This window comes from Seriola lalandi, unplaced genomic scaffold (genome assembly GCF_002814215.2).
Source record: "Seriola lalandi dorsalis isolate HSWRI2012SDOR001 ecotype SW California unplaced genomic scaffold, Sedor1 jcf7180002053538, whole genome shotgun sequence".
NCBI classification, from domain to species: domain Eukaryota; kingdom Metazoa; phylum Chordata; class Actinopteri; order Carangiformes; family Carangidae; genus Seriola; species Seriola lalandi.
In genome coordinates this window covers 596067-620080 of record NW_019524091.1, presented here as the reverse complement: position 1 = coordinate 620080, position 24014 = coordinate 596067, and the positions used below count along the sequence as shown (strand labels likewise).

General features: G+C 42.1%; 1 protein-coding gene across 1 annotated transcript in view; it reads left to right on the top strand.

The window, feature by feature from the left end:
• Positions 1-24014, top strand: part of fmnl2a (formin-like 2a) — a 48476-nt gene that overhangs the window by 23146 nt on the left and 1316 nt on the right. The window contains exons 4-26 of the mRNA XM_087172641.1: positions 1738-1814; positions 4837-4920; positions 6107-6262; positions 9838-9946; positions 10150-10226; positions 11121-11214; positions 12738-12812; positions 14291-14401; positions 14749-14898; positions 15348-15449; positions 15704-16045; positions 16569-16650; positions 18135-18259; positions 18350-18552; positions 18912-19146; positions 19300-19368; positions 19459-19539; positions 19637-19766; positions 19986-20149; positions 20229-20330; positions 20981-21076; positions 21542-21665; positions 23091-23210. Of these exons, the coding sequence (XP_087028767.1) occupies positions 1738-1814; positions 4837-4920; positions 6107-6262; positions 9838-9946; positions 10150-10226; positions 11121-11214; positions 12738-12812; positions 14291-14401; positions 14749-14898; positions 15348-15449; positions 15704-16045; positions 16569-16650; positions 18135-18259; positions 18350-18552; positions 18912-19146; positions 19300-19368; positions 19459-19539; positions 19637-19766; positions 19986-20149; positions 20229-20330; positions 20981-21076; positions 21542-21665; positions 23091-23182 (2880 nt within the window). The 3' untranslated portion in view covers positions 23183-23210. The remainder of the gene's footprint in view (positions 1-1737; positions 1815-4836; positions 4921-6106; positions 6263-9837; positions 9947-10149; positions 10227-11120; positions 11215-12737; positions 12813-14290; positions 14402-14748; positions 14899-15347; positions 15450-15703; positions 16046-16568; positions 16651-18134; positions 18260-18349; positions 18553-18911; positions 19147-19299; positions 19369-19458; positions 19540-19636; positions 19767-19985; positions 20150-20228; positions 20331-20980; positions 21077-21541; positions 21666-23090; positions 23211-24014) is intronic.

Below are 24014 nucleotides of genomic sequence, written 5' to 3'. Positions count from 1 at the left end.
TGGGGGGATTGGGGGGTGGGGGGTGGCCTTTGGGAGCCTGCGCAGTATCCCTAAATATGCTCTGCTTTCCACACAAACACACAAAGGGCTCCTCCCTAATAAAAACACTCTGTTTCTCATCTTCTCATGTGCCAAACACACACCGCCCAAGCCCAAAGACACAGGCTACACAGAGAGAGAGAGAGAGAGAGAGAGAGAGAGAGAGAGAGAGACCCTTGCTGTGGGAACAGCTCTCTTCTCTGTGAATGTTAATAATAGGTTAACACAGGGCTGAGCTCTGTTTCCTCCCTGATACAAACACATCATGGAAAGTGACCCGGCCCTCCAACCCTGGGTGGATACTTGGACCTCTTCTCTTCTCTTCTCTTCTCTTCTCTTCTCTTCTCTTCTCTTCTCTTCTCTTCTCTTCAAACTCAAAACTGCTTGAAAAAAGGACAGAAAACTCATCAATGAAAGTCCCTTGATTAGTCATGATTAGAAAAGAAACTAATGATTGTTTTTATTTTCCACAATCTGGTAATTATTTTACAAATTTGTTCTATGAAATGCCAGAAAACAGTGAAAAATGTCCACTGGCAGTCCAAAACTTAAAGATATTAAGTTTACAAAAAAACAGAGAAAAGCAGCAAATTCTCACATTTGAGTGTTCTTTGAGTTTCTGCTTGAAAAATGGCTTTTATTAATTGTTTGCCATTTCAGCAGTGTTGTTGTTCAAAGTTGTTTTGGTTAGCCACTAGGGACTTTGTTTTACTTTGATAAAAATTGTTGAAACCCAATTTCAAAATAGTAGTAACTAGTTTTTAGTTGTTTTTTTTTTTTTACAATATTTACTATAATACAAGTTTTTGACAGCACAAGAGACAACAGCTCAATGTGAGATGGTGCTCTCTCCTTTTGACATATTGTAATGTATTGTATTGTACAAGACTAGCGATGTAATCAAAGTTACATTTTACTTTTCTTCTCTCCTCTGATGTAACAGTTTCACTCCCTCTCATCAGGGATTTCCCCCTCCTGTTGCACTGAGGCTGCTCAATCACCACTGGTCATTCACTTTGCCTGTTTTGTTTCTGTGGTTGTGTAACCGCCTGAAGGGCCTTTTGTTTTTGTTTTTTTTTGCAGATCACCTCTTGTCAGAGGATGAAATCAAAGAGGAACCCGCTCACGTTCTCTATTCTGTTGCTCTCTGTTTTGTTCACTGGCAGCTGATACCTTCATGCACGTCGCTCCCACATCTCTTTCTATTCGCTGTAGCCACAGTAACAGGACCAAGAATGTGTATGTGTGTGTACATGTGTGTCTGCCTGGTGTCCTGGTAAGACTTGAGAGGTGACCAATTAGGTTACTTGATTTTATCGTGCTGCGACCAGGAGGGATTACTGCTATATAAAGAGAAAACATGGGCAAACAAGATAACAGGAGCTATTCCATACTGACAGTTTCCAGTGAGTCAGCTCGCCTTCTCTTTTAGCCTGTTGAATTGTTTCTGGCAAGTAAAAAGGCCCATTTAAAAATCATATGAGAACAACCCAATCCCAACTTTGATTTTCCTAGTTTTTAATCAGAGCAGGACTTTCCTACTTTAACATTTAAATGTCACTGTGGTTTCGTCTGTGTCTGTTTGTCCGACCTTTCTGTCAGTTTTCTCCAGCCAAAACATCCCTATGCTACCACTTGATGATTTACAGTTCCAGTGGTGCAATGAAATATTAACTCGCCCCTTCTTTCCTTCCTCAGAAATTCAGACGAAGGGTTCAGGAGTCCACCCAAGTCCTGAGAGAACTGGAAATTTCGTTACGGACCAATCATATTGGGTGAGTCACTGCAAGATTGTGTGAAGTTTGTGTAGTGTTGAATGTCCTGGAACTGGTTGTATTAGATTCAGGGGGAAAAGTCTGGCATTCCAGACAGAGACGCAGACGCTGACACTAACCACCACCACCATCCCCCCATTCATCTCTATGCTCCCAACTAATATTACACAGAAAGCCGTGGGGCGATGGAGGAAAGATGAATCGATTGATTGTTCTGTTTGGCTGACACATGAACAGTCTCTGGAGGAAGGAAAACACTTTTTTTTTGTAGTAGCTTAGCTGCACCACTTGATACATGAGTGTTTCAGTCTGCCACTCTGGAGAGGTATTCTTGTAAATGTTACTGAAGACATTGTGATTTCAAAACAGATAAAAACACTTCAGTATTCTTCTGTAATGCTATGTATTACAGGATATAACACGCCTGAACCTGCTGCAGCTGATATTGATCCAGTGCTGTTCAGTCACCCTCAATGAAAGATCAATATCTCAATGAGAGTCATACAGCGTCTTGTCTTGTTTTGTCTTGCTTTGTCTTGCTCTAGATCACAAGCTCTGTTTGTATGATTAGAGACCCTGATAGCCAAAGACTGTGATGGATTGCTCAGCATCATTAATGAGACATAATGCATTCTGGGACCTGTAGGACTGAGGGGTCTCATTTATCAACACAATTCCTAAATAAATGACAAAAACTGATTTTATTTTATGCAGTGGCCAAATAAAAAAATCAGTTCACAAAAAACATACTGGGTATAGTACTTTTAATAGTTTCAACATATAGTAACAGACAATATACCACATTTAGTTAAATCAATTCAAATGGTACTGAAACCTAAGAGTTCTTAATCAATGTGGTACTAGAGAAGCAAGACAAAATAACTGCATTAAAGGGGAACCACACTGATTTTTAGATGTCAGTCTGTTTACAAGTGCTGGGATGTACTACTTCATATGTGAAAAAACTACTCTCTCAATGTCATAATTTTACTCTGAAAGAAACAGATCACAGTAGAGTTGGTTGGTTTGTCTGTTAGGAATTGATTTGTGTGGATGGTTCATAAATGAGGCCTCAGGATTCATTAGTCGGGATGGAGATGAGAGCTAGCAGCTGGGAAGGATGTCGGAGGTGGGAGGCAGCGATGAGAGCATTCGCTGGCCGCAGACTGTTGTGACAGCAGAGAGGCAAAAATACACTAGTTACACAAGCATCACAAGATCCCACAGACACAGACACGCGCACACACACTATCTGATGTATGCCTCTTAAATCCCCTGTTTTTCTTTTTTCCACCCTCCCACACACATATTACTTTACTTCAGTTTGTCTGTTTGACTCTCACAGAAATTCACAAATCATCTCATGTTCCTGACAACACTGTCTCTCACACGCCTGCACACTGTTTACACACTGATCAGATTCTGCTCCTCAAACCAAAATAAACTCCAACCACAACATGAGACGACATCCATCTGGCAGAGCAGTCGAGGCACTGTTTACAAGGATTAACTCTTTTTTTAGTGACCTTATGTTGGTAAACTAGATTACATTAATGATCGACCTAATCTAGATTACACAATGAGGCATTACCATAATGGCAATGGGACAGGGAGAGGTTGGGTGGTGGGGGCAATATGTCACTCGCTCAGACAGTGAATGATTACTGCTTTTCAGAGGTGAAACAGAGAAATGTATCTGTCCTGTGAACTGTGTATAATGGGCAGATTGTCCCTGGACGCACACTGCTGATGCTAACCCCAGCTCCCTGCCTGCTCCTCACATGTTACTCAGTGGCCAACAACATGTGGTGAATGGGTGGATTGTTAGTTGGTGTCCTGTGGTAATGATTACCATGTGGTCCGACAAGGCCACACCTCCAAGCCCTTTTAAAACACTGGGGGGGGGGGGGCGCTAGGCAACGCTTTACTGGACGCTCTCGTTAGTCTTACTTGCTCCCATGCAGTTGCACCACAGGGGAGCTAATAAAGAAACAGCTAGTAGATTTTTAAAGCAGTTAAGACCTTCATCTTCACCAGAGCAGTGCCACTGGTAAGTCTGCCTGTGTCATTATGTTTATGCCCTGCAAATTTCTCTAATCACTGAGCAATCAGGCCCTGTCGAAGCAGTTGGCTTCAATAAAAAGACGTGACACCTTCGTAGGATGTGATTAAATAAAAATGTGATTCCTGTGATTCAGTTAACGCTGCTTATGAATATGGAGGGCAAACAGAAACATGCCAAAGGTAGCAGGAGCTTTCCCACGAAAAGCCTGGCTTTTCTGTCCAAAATAAAAAATGAATGCAAGCGAAGTGCTGAATGGGTGGCCCACTTCAGTGCCTATAAGGAAGGTGAGAATGGGCTTTTGATCATTCTGGGGGCTTGTTTTTATCAGAGTTAGAAACTATGTGTGTATGTGTGTGTGTGTGTGTGTGTGTGTGTGTGTGTGTGTGTGTGTGTGTGTGTGTGTGTGTGTGTGTGTGTGTGTGTGGTTTGTGTAGTATAGAAAAGAGGCAGACTCAGTAATGAGATTCTGTTTATGTGTGTGGATGCCTGAGCATGCATGTGTGATATGTTTGTTGCTCTGAGCCAGGAAGCTTTGAAGTCTGACAAATGGGTCATTACAATTCTTCTTGGCAAAAAGAGAGAAAGTGGAAGGAGAATAATCTGGAAACATCTGTATACCAAGGTCAGGTATGGTCAAAGCCTGCATAGAGTGTGGGAAAAAAGAATTGACATATAAAATTCTATACACTGATGCATCTCAAATATCTTAGTGCTATCATAACAGCAAATGATGTTTCCAGATCTATAGACTCATGACTCCTTTCATGTGTGTATTTAAATATTTTTATTGTTGTAATAGTTTTTTTTTTTTTTTCTACCGTGATTTTCCCAAAAGAGATCAGCAGTTAAGTTGGTGCTGGTGCTGGATATCTAACCAAAAACTAATCAAACAAATTTATAAGAGTTTGTTTGCTGATAAGCTTTTGCCGAGTTAACCTTGTTTTCGTCTCTCCTCAGGTGGGTGAGAGAATTCCTGAATGAAGAGAACAAAGGCCTGGACGTGCTGGTGGAGTATCTTTCTTTTGCACAGTATGCCGTCACGTAAGTCACTACCAGTTCTCTCTCTCTTTACCTCTTTAGTCTATATGCAGAGCTGAGAACCAACACAATGCTACTATTCAGCACATCCACTGATGCATCACCACACAGTGCCAGTACCACCACTACCAGCACCACCACCAACACCGCTGCTGCTGCTGCTCCTGCTGCTGCTGCTGCTGCTGCTGCTGCTGCCTGGTTGTCAGAAACACTGAGTCACTCGGGGCCCGTCGCTGACACATTGGCACTGTGTATTATACCAATCATAGGCTTCTATTCATGGACTGACAATGTGATTATTAGTCAGTCACACAGTCCTGTACAGGGCCAAGGAGCCACGCAGTTAAATTTTTAAACAACCCCCCCCACAAACACACACACACACACACACACACACACACACACACACACACACACACACCCCACCCCCTTTCACCATATGTTATTATGGTCTGTCCACATTATGAATGGTTAGTCGTAACTGTGTTTACCCATTACCACTGCAGCAGTACCAGCATAGAAGTCATGGAAACCACCAGTCTAAAAACTGAAATAGATCATAACAGGTATGCTGTGACTGGCAGCTCTTTTCAAAGTTTCCGCCAAGTACAACAAAACAAGCCCTCTTGCTTACGTACCATGTCTAAACCGAAAGCTGTAATTTGATGTTATAAAATGTACATATTGTATGACATATTGACTTAGCTCATAACATCTATCCATTCGTGTATTTCTATGTGTATATTTTATGGTTTCAGCTGTCATAGATGGACATCAGCAGCTAACGCTATGCTATGCTTTGTGACTTGCTAACTGATAACGCTTGTTTGGTTTATTGGGTGGATACAGGATGTCAGTGCTGCCAACAAGCTAGGCTAGTTTAGCGAGGTTAGCTTGGCCATTGGTTGATGGTAAAAGTGCCTTGATGAATGGCAAGGAGAGGCCTTTTGCTAGCACAAGTAGCATGAGACTGATGTTAGCCCATCAGTGTTAGCTTGCTTTGGAGGTTGTGTTTTTACTGTTGCTGTCATGTTTAAAATAAAGTAAATTTTCAGTTTATTTTCACCTGTATGTTCAGACATATACATTTAGCAACCATTGGGGTCCTTGCAAAAATGGTTTCCCTATGTTTTGTGTTCAACAAAACACATGATGTTTTATTTTATGCCTTGTTTCCACGGTGCGACAGGTTTGACGGAGACTCTGTGGAGAATAACCCAGAGGCTGTGATTGATAAGTCTAAGCCCTGGAGCCGTTCTATAGAAGACCTGCATGGAGGAAGCACCCTGCCGTCCCCCATCACTGGGAATGGTATCACACGTGCTGGCCGACATTCCACGTTACGGTATGATGCACACACTTACGACCTCTGATGGTTAAAAAGATTCACCCTTAACTAATTGTGTTCATTTGATTTTAATATTTTTACAGTGAACTTGTTTTTTTGAGTTTACCTAGTGTTCGGCTGGACCAATGTGATTGTACTGTGATTATTTTGAGAAGTCACACATTTCATATGATGCCTCAGCAGCCCCTTTGTGGAGTCATGAGGTCTGTAAGACTGGCTTAAGACACATTTCTGCAGCAGCATGCAAATACCATTAGTCTAGATTTTTCGAATTGCTCGTTTTGCACATGATTATGACACGATGGACAGTTATTTTCCCTGTGACAGATGATGGCAGCAAATGGAAACATCTTCTTTTATGGAATGAATCTTTTCTTGTGTTTTTGTTTCTATTATCACCAAACAGACCATTTGAACTCCAAATCCTGTTCACACAATATTTCACAGCATTTAATTCATAAGCCCATGCTAATATATGCTCTAATATATGCTCTGGAGCACAAATCCCATTCAGTTGTGTCTAATCCTCCCTGTCATTCCATTGATGTTTCGACTCTTACTTCTGTGACCTTTAATCCGTTTGTTCGAAGAGGTTAACTTGAAGACATTGTACACAAAGAAAACTATTGATTCAACAAGGCACATGTCTTATTAATATGAGATCGTTGAATTATAACAGTCAGCCATTTTTATTCATTGTTTGAGTTGTTTTTTGTTGCCTGCTGTCTCAAAAGTAAGACATTTTACAAGTAATTTTTTTTTTTTCGTTTTCACTTTCTAACTGCATTAACTGCTACTTCACATCACTCGTAAGCGTGTGCTGCCTCCAGATGTTACCCTTGTGTCATCACTCGAGCATGTGCACTATGTGTAACAGGTCAGAGTGTCTTCATTGAGGCTGACTGTCTCTTCTGTTCTGTCCTGGTGTTCGTCCATAGTCATCTACTCTCCTGTCTGCCAATCTTCGACAGCAGGCAGGTCTCAGCTTTGCTCTGCTGGCTCACAGTCAGCTTTCTGCAGCCTCCCCCCCCCCCCCCAATGCACACACATACACAATCCCTGCCCCTGCCTCATTGTACTTTATACCTCCCTGCTAGCGCTGCCCAGTTTATTTGTCCCGCTGTCTGTGTCGGGGATGTGAATTATTTGTACTGTCAGCCTCCCCTCCCTCGCTTGAGACTGAATTCTCCTTTCCTTGGAGCAAATGGATTTTTCTGCATTCATTGTTCTTGCCTCTGCCTGTGTGCTGCTTGTGTGGCTCCCTAAATGCCATTCTGTGCAGAGGGTAGCCCAGTTTCTGCAAAAGCCCTGTAAAAAGCTTAACACTAGGCCACAACCAGTACAGATAGATTAGGAATCCTCTAAAAATCTTCTGTATTTTGGATGCATTATCTGTTTTCCTACTTGATAAGAGATGTCACATTAATTGTGAAGCATTTCGTCTGCTCTAGTATCAGTGGTTTAATAATGCTTAAATTTACAATTGTCCACTATACAGAATCTTTATCACTCTCTAGATTAGCTTTTTAATTAGGATAACGTGAACTGCTAACAGCTGGATGTCAAATTAAGACTTGTATGTTTCTTCTTCAAACTGCCATCTTGAAGAACACCAAGCACACTGACCTGTCCAAAGTGCTCTCAAATAAGACGGTATGCCTGTAGACTTACGTGGAGTTAGCTAGAAATCCATAGCTGTGTTTGTCTGTATTGTAGCTGTAGTCTTAGTTTTTGATGTTGTGTGGTGTTATTTACAACATTTTCTGTCTCTTATGGTCTCGCTGTTTTTGAGTAAACAGACAGGCAATTTTTGGACAATATTCATGTGTTGAAATCAGAACATCAACTCCTGGATGTCTCAGAACTTTTTTCCTTGTTAATAAGTAACCTCGTTTGATTCAAACTTTGTGAACATTTTCACCATTGACAGATATTAATTGAGTATTACAGTATGAAAATTTGTGTCTTTTTTACCCGGAGAAAGTCGTCCTCGCTGTCATATCTAACCACCTTGCTCCGTAACTGCAATTGAATATGTTGGTATCACTCTCCTTCACCGTGTCTAACTAGTTCAGAATTGTGCGTCTACACTTTAATGAGGATCAAGAAGAGACCATATTACTGTTATTCTCACCTCTCTCCACAGCTTCAGAGATTAGTTGGTCTACAGAGCGGTCCTCCTTACAGGAGATCCAACTGTAAATGTTATTCAATGAGGATTTTTCATTGACAACCTGAAAATATTGAATTACCTCCCTACTTCCACTGATCTCATTAATCATTGTCGCACTATTTTGGCTTTCAAGGTTCAGCTTTAAATTTTGAACCCTGAATAATTGATTGAAACCAAACTAAATTGCCACATAATGAATTTGTTGTCTTTTACTCCTGTTTCCTGAACTTTTTTTTTTGTTTATTTTCCAGTTCTTTTATACTTTTCTCACTGCGTTGTTTTTAATGTGTCTATATAAAGTTTAGTTGTGTAATTTCAGACAAGTCAGAGCAGGTTAAGGTATTACACGTCGCTGGTGTTGTGTAATCATTTATCATTAGTTTGGCTTGTGATTAAGACACATTTCTTCCAAATTGTGCCACCCCTCGATTTGGATGTTGATTAATCAGGAGAGGAAAAGCCTGCAACAGAAATCCTTTCAGATTATTTTCTCCGCTGCGTGAAGCGGGCGCTCCAGTTCTGTCAGAAAGAGTCTCGCAAATCGACTGCAGTTCTGTCAGGGAACTTGTTTTCCTGGTCGACACCACAACCTGCCGAGCACATGTAGAATACGCATAAATGCAATCTCATAAAATAAATATTAGATTTACACTGGTTTGAACACTAAAACATCATTTTTCAGGGCATGAAGTAACTATTTAATGTGAACTTTTTTGATACTTAACCATCTTTGTCCTAAAACTGCTGCCTCTTCCTTGCTCTAGCCTTTTTGAGACACACACACACACACACACACACACACACACACACACACACACACTGACTCAGAGAAGTCACGCCTTCAGGCATGGGACGAATCAGCGTGTCTATCAGTAGCCTGAAGACACATTTTTCCCCAGAACTCGGGCTGGTAATTGAACCTCGTGACAACAGTCTGAAAATAAACTGTTTTGCTCTGACTGGCTCCGCATATTATTCAGTAATACTGCTGCTCCAGCATTTCTTTTATTGTGAGAGCTGCACCAGGAGGAAAGGCCTTGTTTTGTTCACATTAAGCTGCACAATCACTGTGCTGCATGCAAATGACTGGCTTCTATTGTGTTAGCTGTAAGAGATATCTTTGTGAAGGGCGTTAAATTAAAACAATTGAAAAGAGGGCATCCTGTGGCCCCTGGCGAGGCTGTAGATTATATGGCCTTTGTGTGTGTTGATGTAAGGTGGTGTGGCGGTTTAATAGCCTCCCTATGTGAGGGAGATGGTCCGTGACGATGCCATTCACTGATGGCATCTGTTTTCTTGTTTGTGTTTAGATGCTTGTAGACCTGACACTTCCTTTAGTAAAACATTCTCTCTTTCCACTTCTCACTCAATTGTTTTTGTGTTTTGTGTACTGTTTCAGTTGTAACACGCTGCCCAGCCGGCGAACACTGAAAAACTCCAGACTGGTCTGTAAGAAAGACGACGTCCATGTCTGCATCATGTGCCTGCGTGCTATCATGAACTACCAGGTCAGTGCCCTGCAGTCCCTATGGGACGTCCACACAGACTCCATGTCCCTCTGGACTGAAGCACACTCTTCTAACTGAAGCCAAGTTCAATTTGTTTGACTGCTAGTTCTTCATATTTCATGTTCATTCAGTGGCTCTTTTTCTCTGTTAATTAGCTTATGTGTCTCCATCTTTCTCCCTCTCATTTGTTTTTCATCTTCCAGTATGGCTTCAACATGGTCATGTCACACCCACATGCTGTGAATGAAATTGCACTAAGTCTCAACAATAAAAACCCCAGGTAAGTTCAAACCAAAATAAGAAATAACTGTAATGAGAAAAACTCTTAAGGTCAACATTTAAAGGAATAAAACGCACGTTTCTCTTTGCTGATAAAAAAAGAGTCAGGTGGTGAGAGATTCAGTAAGAGATGCAAGCTTTACAAATCCAAATATTTTACCAACATGGATTCAAATTGGAACATTCAGTCCGACATTAGTGTCAGTGCACCTGCACAGTCTGATACAGAGTGAGTGTCTTTGTCACTCAGGGGCATATTCACCCTGACAGATGGGTCAGGCCACTCCAGCTGCTTATTGTGTGCGTGTGTGTGTGTGTGCGTGTGTGTGCGCGTGCGTGCGTGTGTGTGATAGTGGGTCAGTGTCTGTCCACTTCATGGCTCATGGCCTAAGGATTTAGGAGGTGGCCTAAGGAAACTGGAGGTGAAACCACTTTGCATCACCTATCACATATTGTCTCATCCAGACAGAGAATTCCTGCATGAAAGAACCAGAGACGGAACACACACACACACACACACACACACACACACACACACACACACACGGATTAGGCCTGAAGTATTAGTATTTCATACCCACCTTTTAATCCAGTGGATTAGATGAAAATGAAAACTTTTTTCAGACCTCATAACATGCCAGTCTGTCAGCATAATTAAATTTTATCATGGTCTTTGTCAATATTTGTAAAATGAAAAAAAAAAATTAAAAGGGCATTGATTGTAATAAACTTTGTAATTTCCATGTAGATAAATTTTACACCAACATTTCAGTGTTGGTAGGAAATCCCACTGTTTTTCTCTTTGTTTGTTCCATGGTTAAGTACAGGTTTGCTGCTGCGCTGGCACTTGTCATTTACTAACCATTCCTGCCTTTATTCTCTCGCTGTTTTACAGAACTAAAGCTCTCGTCTTGGAGCTCCTGGCGGCAGTTTGTCTCGTGAGAGGAGGCCACGAAATTATTCTCTCTGCGTTCGACAACTTTAAGGAGGTAGGACCTGCACGGGGAGGGGAAGTGAGGTCTGAGGAGACGAGTATGCCATTACATTTCGACTGAGCATTGTCAAACAGTGACTCAGCCCAGGAGAGGAATGCTCCTCCGGCAGATGCAAGACCAGCAGATTCCTCACTGCTGCAGAGCAATAGCATCTAGGAATGAGCTCTTTGTCAACAGATTACAGATGCCGGTTTAGCCTCATAACACAGGAGGACCTCCAGAGAAAACAGTTACGTGTGTGTGTTAACTGGATTTGGCGGACACATCAAAGCTCAGAATAGCAGACAGACGAATGCAACAGACAGCCCTGCCTGACCCTTGCCTGTCTGGATGAGGTATTCTGGCTGCCGGTGAAAAGAGTGGGAGGTTTATGATGGAGTTGGCGCTAACAGCAGCCCCACTTTGTAGCATACGGCCTGCAAACATGGGCCGACTGCAGTTAATGCAATATTTACACCCTTGAATGAAATATTGAGTGTTGCTCTCAGCGGCATTGGCATTAGTGGGAGAATAAGTCTGAGAACGTAGCTCGTCTAATGAGATGAATGTTGAGTAATGGTCGTGATAGTGTAGGCTGCTGGAGCAATGTGAGGAAGCAAAGTGACACAATGTAATGTTATTAGATCTAGTTTGCCAAGTGACTTTGATATCCCAGTCAGAAATTGGATGAAGGGGCGGCAGGCTGAAGCTCTGGGCGTTATTCAGTTTTTTTTTTTTTTTTTTTTTGGGATGCACACCCCTCCACTTTCTTCCTCCCTTCTCAATTCTTTATCATGCTCCATCTCCCTCATTGCCCTCCACATGAACTGTCTGAGCTGGATAGCATCTCTCTCTCTCTCTCTCTCTCTCTCTCTCTCGCTCTCTCTCTCTCTCTCTCTCTCTCTCTCTCTCTCTCACTCGCTCTCGCTCTCTCTCTCTCTCTTCATCCCTCTCTCTCTGTTGTTTTCTGTCTTCCAAGTTCTAGTTCAAATAGGGTTTTACTGGCAGGACACAGAAGCACTGCGTGAGCTGTATATGAAATGAAAGAATGATTCAGCAGTAGTTCATAAATAACTGGATCATAGTAATTTTCACTTTGAAAACTATGTAACGTCACTGACTGTTTATTTTCACACCGGTGATAACGTGAGGTTTTCTGACTGGGTAATGCCGATAAAGTTTGAGGATTAAAGGGTCGCAAGGATACAGTGCTGCTCTGTACTTTGTCAGCACTCTCTATACCACCAAAACACACCCTTGTCTTTCTTCCTGCAGAGAGAAAAAGCTCATGCTTGTTTTGATTCTAGTTGTGCTAGGGAGGGAGCAATTATATTTTTTGTGTTAACTGTGTACAGGTGGCACAGAAATTTAAGCTTAAATCACATGTCAATTATGATTTCATCAGTGTAAATTATCAGAGGTTGTTGGTGTGGGTGCCATTCATGGGAATCAGTGATTGATTGATTGTATCAATCACTGTTTCTTTCTCTCTCCACCTTGATTACTTCAAATTCAGTTTGATGTGGTTTGTTTTGCAGGTTTGTATGGAGACACAGCGGTTCGAGAAGCTTATGGAGTATTTCAAGAATGAGGACAACAACATTGACTTCATGGTATGTACACACACACACACACACACACACACACACACACACACACACTCTTAATGACTATTGATTGTGTGATTGTGCTGCACTCCCTTGAAAATCATACATCACAAGGCAAAGATGGCTCGTGAGCCTTTTAGAGCTGAAGAAGAGCAAAGGTGTTTGCTGGGAATTGTTCACCACTGTCAAGTATTCAGAGCAGCTGCAACACGCAGGTTAGTGCACAGGGAGCTACAAAGGTTCAGCTGTGATGAAATAAAAGCATGGATCAGAGTTACCGAGTGGTTAGAACTGCCACCTCAAAGTGAAAAGGTTCTGAGTTCGAACTATGCCTTACTATACTATAACTTTTCATGTCTTACTATGATATAACGTTTTTATACCTTAATGTATTATGACACTTCTATGCCATACTATACTATGACATTTTTATGTCTTACTAGACTATGATATTTTTTGCCTTTCTATTTTATGACTTTATGCGCTAATATGACGTTTTTATGCCTATTTTAAATGTTTGTAACACTGCTGCGCATGTCCTCAAACAATAAACAAACACATTGTGCTTCCAGTTTTATGATACACACTCACAGGGCTGTTTTTGTCTGTGAGAGGACTCTAATTTTTCTCATCATGGCACAAACTACAGATGTAGTGCTTTACATCAAACTGGAGTGGCCCTTAAGTGAAGAATCCATGTCAAGTCTATCTATCCAGTGTCCTAATTGATGTGTGGCATACATCGTGTGTGTGTGCGTGCATGTGCGTGTGCGTGTGCGTGTGTGTGTGTGTGTGTGTGTGTGTGTGAGAGAGAGAGAGAGCTTAAACCAACAGATGCTGTGTTCAAATAGATCTTCAATAGGACTTTGAATCGGACCTCTGTCACAAGTCGTCGTCTGACAGCAGCACTAAATCAAACAGACTTTGTCAAAGCCGACATGTCGCATGAGACAACTGAGCTCCTTACTGGGAGTTCATTAAGCCTTTGTCAGTGTGAAGAGAAGTTTATGTGTGTGTGTGTGTACATACATTAAACACTGAGAGATTCCCCCTTGATCTGTTTATGCAGCCAATGCAGTTGAACTGGCTGATTTTGTTCATTTGTTGTCTTAGATCCTTTTAATCTGCCAGATAAGCTACTCTGCCAGCTACATAAGCACAGTCATGCAGATTCATACACTGTTTCAGGGGAAGAGATTCTTAAAAAGGCAACAGATGTGATAATGAGCATAAAAACCGTTTGACAGAAGTGCCAGGCTGTTGTAGAAAAACCTCAAACATGTCGTTAATTAGTTTATTAACGCGTTTTACTTTGCATTGTCAGCAGTTTGTTGGGATCTTAGGGTCATAAAACATTTTTATATTTAATTTTTGATTTATAACTGATGATGCGTACAAGAGGTGTTTCAAAAAATGTCCAGGAAGCGTACGTTAGATACTGTGTAACCTCATCCACTAACTATATTTTTTCTGTTTCTATTCAGGTGGCCTGTATGCAGTTCATCAACATTGTGGTGCACTCGGTGGAGGACATGAACTTCCGAGTTCATCTACAGTACGACTTCACCAAGCTGTGTCTGGACGACTACTTAGACGTGAGTTGAGACAGAGCACTGCGGGGAAAAGTGGATAGACAGACAGAACACAGGCGCTCTTAATGTTCAGCTCAGTCCAGAGTATACAGTTGGTTGTCATTACTACAGCCCCGAGACAACAGCTACAGAAAAGCAGTCAATAATGGCTTTTCCATTACTTCAGGAAAAAAAAATCAGTTCTGTAAATCCTCATCTCCTGCCTCGCTGCAGAGGGTAAGATCGATGCTGGCCTCGGAGTCTGAGATGTCGGCCTCATGCAGTGAACTGAAAAACTGAATATCTTCCCCACCGCCTAACTGCCTCGCTCTGATTGTCACACTATCTCTTTTTTTGTCTATTTTTTCCAGAAATTAAAGCACACAGAGAGCGATAAGCTGCAGGTTCAAATCCAGGCATACTTGGATAACGTCTTTGATGTGGGAGCCCTCCTGGAGGATGCCGAGACCAAAAACGCTGCCCTGGAGCGGGTGGAGGAGCTGGAGGAGAACATGTCACATGTGAGAGCCCTCGACTATTGATTCCACTCTGTGAAAATCCATAAAACTGACTCCTTAGTCTCATTTGTCTTCTCTCACAAAAGGAGTCCAGCATGTCAGGATGTTGATGGCACAGTGAATTGACAGGGTGCACGGCAGTCTGTGTGAAGCTCCTGTCACGCTTGTTATCACGCCTTGCCCCCTCAGCATGGGATTTACTGTGATCTAATGCTTTCACTTAACTGTCAGCCACAAGGCAACACTTACAAGACATAGTATATATGGACACACTTTTTGTAACCTTCAAAACTTTGAAGTCCTCATAGTTTGTTTTAATCCAGAAAAATCTATAAATTAAATGCTTTATATCCTGCCCCGCTGGATCACTTTGACATATTGAGTTGGATGTTGTCATCACAATGAGTTCGCGTCACTGTGTGACCTCGTCCTCTTGGCCATTGTTCTTATAGATGACAGAGAAGCTGCAGGACATGGAGAACGAGGCCATGTCCAAGATCGTGGAGCTGGAGAAGCAGCTGATGCAAAGGAACAAGGAGCTTGACTCCATCAGGGTCAGACTCCACATTTACATTCATTAATTCAGTTGTCATTTCAGTACTCACTAAATACAAAAACCAAGTCTCCTTATAATAAACAGTTTGATGATGATTAAATGAAAAAATGTTATTTAAAAAAATTCCTGCGTATCCACGTTTCTGATTTCTCAGTTCCTTGTTTAACATTAGTACACTGATTGTTTTATCTTCTGCTTCCTCTAATATCTCGACAATATTACTTTCTTTCTTGCTGTCTCTGCCCCACACAGGAAGTCTACAAAGACACCAGCTCGCAGGTACACTCGCTGCGGCAGATGTTAAAGGAGAAGGATGAGGCCATCCAGCGACAGAGTAACCTAGAGAAGAAGATCCACGAGCTGGAGAAGCAGGGCACCATCAAGATCCACAAGAAGGGAGACGGTGACATCTCCATCCTGCCCTCACCGCCCCATGGCGTGGAGGGTTTGCCAGGCGCTTTTGTTGGAGGAAACAGCGGAGCTGTCAGTCCAAACCATGTAGGAGTTGTAGCAGGCGCGTCTGCTCCACCTCCACCGCCTCCTCCACCCCCTCCACTGCCAGTGAATGGCACATGTAGGTTTAATTTTAACCCAGTTTATTAGCATGTAAACTGTTGATCATGAAAAGCAGATAGAAGAGAGAAGATAGCATTAATTTTTATCTGACGGGCAAAATGTGTTTATTCTCTCCTAAGAACTGAGCTGGATGGCAAAAAGTACTTACCTAGATCTGTAATAGTTTCAGTAGTTAATTTAAACTATTTTAAACTGAAGCTTCAATGAAAATAGCGAAACTTTCCAAACACCAGCATCAGAGATGTGACAGACACAGACAGGGAGCTCAGGATATATCCTCTGTTTTTGTTTATCCTACTTTCTCTATCTCTATTCTCCAGTGCCAAATGGACTATCATCGAGATGTGTATAAGAGACAGGGATATATCCTCTGTTTTTGTTTATCCTACTTTCTCTATCTCTATTCTCCAGTGCCAAATGGACTATCATCGAGATGTGTATAAGAGACAGGGATATATCCTCTGTTTTTGTTTATCCTACTTTCTCTATCTCTATTCTCCAGTGCCAAATGGACTATCATCGAGATGTGTATAAGAGACAGCTGCCTCCTCCGCCTCCTCCTGTGGCACCACCACTGCCCGGCTGCGGGACGCCCACTGTCATCATGAACTCTGGGTTGGCAGGTAAGGTCACCGTGTGTCTGTAGGTGAATGAACAATACCTTTATGTAGTGAAAATATAAACTATAACGGGCATAGCAGCTTCTTTTTAAGTGATTGCAAAGGGCTGAAATATCAAAACAACAGACAACCAGTAATGCCAGTAGCTCCCGCGTAGCTTTTGTTGTTGTTGTTGTTTATATTTGTTATTATATAAGTCAGCCTCCCAAAGGCTGCCGAACTTGCTGTCAGGCATGTGCCTTCTCAGATGATGACAACTGATCAGTAACAAAGCCAGATTAGATCCTCCTGTAACCAGATCTGTCCGTACTGTATGTAGATGTGGGTGCATATTTCTACATACCTGTATGTAAGCATGTGCGTGCTGAACTACTAGAGGGACGTAACATCCTCCCTGAGAAGCTTGAAACCTTTGAATCAGAAAACACAGCGATGCCAACCCAGTAATGTCAGTTACACTGCACCACTCAGTAAACAGTAGAAACCCTATTTATTTTGAAAGCACAGATTCTTTACTGTGCCGTGTGTGTTTGAGATGTGTGTGTTGAAGCTTTCTCACTAATTTCTCTCACGATTTCTTAATGACTTATCTTTTACTTGATCCTTTTCTTTTTTTTCTCTGCCAACCAGAGGGACCCATCAAACTTTTCTGTAGGTTCTGCCTGTCATGTTTGGTGTTTTATCCCCCCCAGTGTTCCCTTTCTTTCCCACAAGTTTTGAAAATGGTATTTTCAGTCTTTGAATCCCAGTTGAAAACACAAGAACAACACAGCTTCACAGAACGGCCTTCTGTAAAACATTTAGATCATTTTAAACGACAAAAAAAAAAATACCAGATTTCAAACTCTATGCATGACTTTACCTTCACACCTTGCTGTAGTATTGTGATTGAGTGTGCGTGTGTGTGCGTGCCTTCATTTGAGTGTTTGTACGAGTGGAGATATCACCACATCTCAAAGCGTTGGTTGCATGCTGAGACACAGTGACCTGCTGTGACACGCTGATGACAGAAAGTGATAGCCGTAGCTGGAATGCTGTTTACTCTTCTGACAGAGTCCCGTCTCTGCTGACACCTCGTCTGTGTAGCAAAGCCGGGCACCATCTCAATGTTCAGCTTCAACGAATCAGGCCAGGTGGCTTCAAATACTTTTAATCTCTCTAATAGATAGTTTGTCAGTTGGCCAGGCAGGAAATCCTCACCATACGCACCATTTACTGTACCGGTATATCCTTCGGCCTTATTCTCCTCCACGAGGCTGAGAGGATTCACTCTGCTTAGGAAAAACAAATAAATAAATAGAGTGTGATTGTATGTTTTTAGAGATCAGGCAGAACTAGGATCTAGCCTCCAAGGGAGTCATATCCGTGTGTGTCACAAATCCCAGATACCTGTCTACCCTTTCACCTGCATGTGTGTGAATGTAAATGTATGTTCTCTGATGGTAGATAAGGAAAACAGTGTGTTAACTCGACTGTGTCCTGTGTAGCTGTTAAGATCAAGAAACCCATCAAGACAAAGTTCCGTATGCCCGTCTTCAACTGGGTAGCCCTTAAACCAAACCAGATCAACGGCACCGTCTTCAATGAGATCGATGATGAGAGGATACTCGAGGTAAGAGTCTCAGTGGTTTAACCTTGTGCATTTCTGGCATCGTTCCCATGGAAACAGAACGTGATCTGATTCTCTGTTGCCTTCTTTCAGGACCTGAACGTGGATGAGTTTGAGGAGATGTTTAAGACGAAAGCCCAGGGCCAGCCGATCGACCTCACCGTAAGCAAGCAGAAGGTCATCCAGAAGGGGCCGAACAAGGTGTCTCTGCTGGACTCCAACAGGGCGAAGAACCTGGCCATCACACTGAGGAAAGTGGGCAAGACACCTGAGGAGATCTGCAAGGCCATTCAGATGTAAGCCCCTTCAAAATAAAACGACAACCTCTGAATCCCTCTGGTGTTCTTATATGCTTACTCTTTTTGCCTAAATGAGACGTTTGTTTTGAGCGTCCCGGTCTTTGATGAATGTTGCTATACAACACACTATTGATAAATTAAAAATTATGTTTTGGATTAATGTTGTGACCTGGCATTTATATCTATAAATAGTAAACATAAATATATATGATTATATCATGACAGTAGCTTTTTCTCTTTTCACATCATCAGTCATTTAACCATATGCTGTGGTATCATGTGTCTTACTTAATGAGGTTCCATTGTGTAATATACTCTGTGTGCCTCTATCCTCCTCTGTCTTACCCCTCACCCAGATTCGACTTACGGACTCTGCCGGTGGACTTTGTGGAGTGTCTGATGCGCTTCCAGCCCACAGAGAACGAGATTAAAATCCTGCGGCAGTTCGAAAAGGAGCGCAAGCCGCTAGAAAGCCTGACGGATGAGGACCGCTTCATGATGCAGTTCAGTAAGATCGAACGACTCATGCAGAAGATGACCATCATGGCCTTCATCGGCAACTTCTGCGAGAGCATTCAGATGCTCACACCGGTGAGTTTTGGGGCAACCTGTTAAAGATGCTACATTGTCATTATTACTATTATTATTGTTATTATTAATATTATTATTACTGGTTTCTAATGTTTAAAACATAGAAAGCAACAATGCTCCACTGAATTGGACATCCTCTTTGTTTCCCCACAGCAACTACATGCAGTCATTGCAGCATCAGTGTCCATCAAGTCATCACAGAAGCTAAAGAAAATCCTAGAGGTAATTGAACCAGTCGCGTCTGGACTGAACATAGTGTTGAATTTGTGTGTGCTTTCCTTTTTCACGTTCATGCTCATTGCTGCTCTGCAGATTATCTTGGCACTTGGAAACTACATGAACAGCAGCAAAAGAGGAGCGGTGTACGGATTCAAGCTGCAGAGTTTAGACTTGGTAGGTTGAATTTGCTTCCTCGTAGCCTTTCAAATCGTCCACTTTTTCCTTACGCGTGTTTTCTACACCTCTAATTTCTCTTTTGCTTCATTCACAGCTACTTGATACCAAGTCGACGGACCGTAAGATAACATTGTTACACTACATAGCCAATGTGGTGAAGGAGAAATACTCGCAGGTGTCTCTCTTCTACAATGAGCTGCACTACGTGGAGAAAGCTGCAGCAGGTGAGTCAGACAGTGCTAGTGTTAGTTCATACATGTGAGATCCAGCCCATCAGTGACACATAGACAGATCGTTGTGCATCTATTGTACTTGGGAGATCCAGTTCATTCTGTTTCTTTTAATTTTCTACCAGATTTTGATATCATTCACTATAAACATTTGACTGAGTATAGTCGAGTGTGGGGTTGCATGTGTAGTTATATGTATCCCTGTGTTCACAGTCTCACTGGAGAACGTCCTGCTGGATGTTAAGGAGCTGCACAGAGGCATGGAGTTGACCAAACGAGAGTACAGCATGCACGGCCACAACACCATGCTCAAAGACTTCATCACGCACAATGAGAACAAACTGAAAAAGCTGCAGGACGATGCCAAGATTGCACAGGTACTGCCTTGTTTTTACTTTTTTCTCTCTGTCTGTTAAATGGTCAACTGAATGTAAATCCTCTGTCTGTTTCTGAAAGGACGCCTTCGACGAGGCGGTGAAATTCTTCGGGGAGAACTCCAAAACCACGCCGCCGTCAGTCTTCTTCCCTGTGTTCGTGCGGTTTGTTAAAGCTTACAGAGTGAGTTGGATAACAGTCTCTGACACAGTCACACAAAAGCACGCACGCACACACACACATACACATACCTGTCCAGCTGTTTAGCTCTAGGCTTTGTCACTGCAGCAGCTGGGGAAAGTCAGACATAAAGATATTTTTGAAATGCTCATGTGCATTGTGTGTGTGACATGGTCTGGAAGTGTTCATAGCTCAGTGTTCATTCCAAAAAAACTTTAACTTTCAAATAAGCACATTTTAAGAACTGTGTACGACACACTTCAAACAAAAACCCAACACACAGTACGTTTCTGAATCCTTGTGCACCTATGTGTTGATGAGCTTATTTCATTCAGAGCAGCAGTCTGATCAACAGGTTTATGTGACCTGGGATTCAATCCAAGACTGTCTGGAAGAGTTGGACTGTTTTCAGCTGTTGTCCTTCCACGGCAGCTGTGTGTCAGCTTTGTTTAGTGCACCACTTTTTCTTCTTAACTGCTCCACACTGCTCACGATGCTGAAGTACAATCTGAAGTTTGCACAGAACATTTGAATATTTTAAAATTCACTGAGTTCCGTCAAAACTGTAGAGGCTTCTGCTATAATGGCAACAACACACTGTTCCCTATGTTCATATTTAAACCGTTTATGGCATGAATCTGTAATCTCTGCAGCAAGCAGAAGAGGACAACGAGCAAAGAAAGAGACAGGAGCAGATTATGATGGAGAAACTTCTAGAACAAGAGGCCATGATGGAGGAAAACCAGAAGGTGAGTCGCCCTTCATTTCCAAATCTCCACCCACCCCCCTTCGTCTTTTTCCTCCTTCCCCTCCCTCCCTCCCTCCCTCCCTATATCGCTTTCTAGGCCAGGAGGCTACAGTGGATCACGGCAACCAGAAGGTAAGCCGGCTCCACTTCCTCCCCTTCTACTTCATCCTCTCTTCCTCCAGACTTCTGATCACAGGATTAGTTGAGCACATACTGCCTGCTGGGTATAGTTGTATCTGGTTCTACAGTCTTGACGCCTGCTGAGCCGCATCACATCGACTCAGGATCAGCGGCTCTAATTCTTAAATGGTTCAATTAACTCACACATGCACAAACGCTAGAATGAAGAGGAGTGAGTGGAGCAAAAAAAAATATCCTTGGTTGAATATACTGTAGTCATGACTTAGAGTAAGACCTGTTAACGTGTGTACGTGTGTGTGTGTGTGTGTGTGTGTGTGTGTCTCAGTCTCCATCCCATAAGAACAAGCGGCAACAGCAAGAGCTGATCCAGGAGCTCAGGAGGAAACAGGTGAAAGACAGCCGCCATGTCTACGAAGGCAAAGATGGAGCAATTGAGGACATCATCACAGGTAATGTCACTTGGGCCTGGCTGCCGTCTGTGACCAAACACACACATACAGGGCGCTCTGCATGAAGGTCCTCTCCTGTGCTATACATTCAGTCTTTAACAAAGGGATTCTAAAGCAACTAACACGATGACTTTGGCTCTTTCAAAAATTCAGCTGTCAGATGTTTGAGAATCGAAGGTATTACCTAATGAGTACAAACATGTCACTGACAGTCCAGCTAATCCAGATCTGTATCTGCTCTGTCATTGCTTTGTAACACCATCTGTACGTAGACAGGGCCGGGTTGTGACTAGCTCCTAGAACATTCATTTATGAGAAGTTTACTGACAGGCGATGAAAACCTGCCATGGGCAGTGGTGGAATGTAGTACATGTATTCAAGTGCCATACTTTAACACAGTTTAGAAGTACTTGTACATTATATATCATGATATCCAATTCATGTCAATTTACTTATACTTTTACTCCCTTAGATATATCTGACCTCTATAATTAATATTACCTGACTGATCCTGAATTTTTGAGGCTGATACTAATAATGATATTTGAGTTTAAAAATGACAAATCTGTCTCTTTTCCTTTTTTGAATTGTAAGCAAGATACATACTAAGCGGGACATTTTACCATTGAAAAAAATGTACTTGTCAGTGCTCTATATAATGCTGTTAGTGACACGGTTTCTAAATGACATCAAAGCCAGTGTCAGCATTTCTGCACTTCAATTTCTTGTTACTTATCAGCCGATATATACACAGATACCGATATCTGCAAAAAGCTCATATTGGCTGATATACATCTACTTTGGAAATATGATTTTACATACAAGCCAATACAAGGTATTCTAGTTGATAAGCTGTTTGGGTTGTTTTTAAAGTAGGTACAGTCAGCTCCAGCTACAACAGTAAATTGCTACTTACATAATATAGCACTCACAGGAGTCTTTCATTCATAATTAGTGCTTTATGTAACACTCTATATTTTTTAATATCGTACCTTTTACTTGTAATGGAATTTCTTTTTTCAATGTGGTATTGCTACTTTCAGTCTTTCAGTGCTTCTTCCACCACTAGCCATGGGAATAGCTTTTGTTAAAACCCCCTGGTAATTGAAATTCAGATTGATCTAAATATTTGTAACAATAAAACTTTGTTAGATTCTTAGAGACAGAGTTAGATAACGTTTATTGCCAAATGAATAACCCTTCTTTGCTCACCAGCAGCCTGTTGGGCTCTTCAGTGGAGCATTAAACTGCTAGAATCCTCTCTCAAACACTCTTGAAGACACTTGTCACCCGGCCCCTCTTGATGCTGTTGTTGGATATTTGCTTAGTGCTAACCAGTGCTAAACCCCTGTAGGATTCTGCTTTTCTTATATTGTGTTTGTCTTGTCTTGTCCTGGCTGTTGTCCCTTGTTGTTCTCAATGCAGTGCTGAAGACAGTGCCCTTTACCGCCCGCACAGCCAAGCGCGGCTCTCGGTTCTTCTGCGAGCCCGCCCTCAATGAGGAGTACCATTACTAAGCTTATAGAACTCTCTCTCTTCTCAAAGGTTGCTGGAACAAAATGTTCTCTTCTTTATGTCTTTCTCTCCTCCCTCTTTTTGCATGCCTCTTCACACTCCTCCTCTTTTAACCATGACACTCCACTCTCACACTCTGGACCTGTGCATGTGCACTGTGCCGGAATCTCATGGTTTTTTGGAGACACGCACACGTCTGAGTGCATGCATTTGTGTGTGTTCACATATTCTATCCCTCCCTGAGCATGACAAGGTGTTGGTGGTAACGGTTTTCTCTGCCCACTTGCATGAAGTGTGACACTCTCATTCATCATCATTATTTTATCAGCCATGGCAAATCATAATGTCACAGAGAGAACTGTCTCCAAGGTCACTCTTACCTGTGCTGTCAGGAGATTTAAAGTGGTGGAGCGTACTTTGTCATGTAAAGGAGCAGAAATGTTCAGCTGGGTGCTGCCATCTAGTGGTGGAATGCTGAAACTGTATATCAATTTATGAATGGAGTAGTTAAGAATTCATCTTTGATTAGATTCAAATTTAATGATCCAATTTGGTCAGTAGCACCCAACATTCTGCAGTGCCATCTTGTAATATACATTAGTATATAGACAAGCTTATCTTCATCTACATGGCAGGTATGACTAACGCCATGATGTGTAAGTGCCTGTGGCATTATAACTTGCTTTTTTCTGTGTGTTTCACTTAATGTTTTAATCAGAAATGAATGTTTGTGTGTTCATTATCACATATCATTACTGCTGTTGACACAGCTTCTTGCACGCTGATCGCTTCATCCCTGCCGCTTTTCCATGATGCACCCCTGCTCTCCCAGTT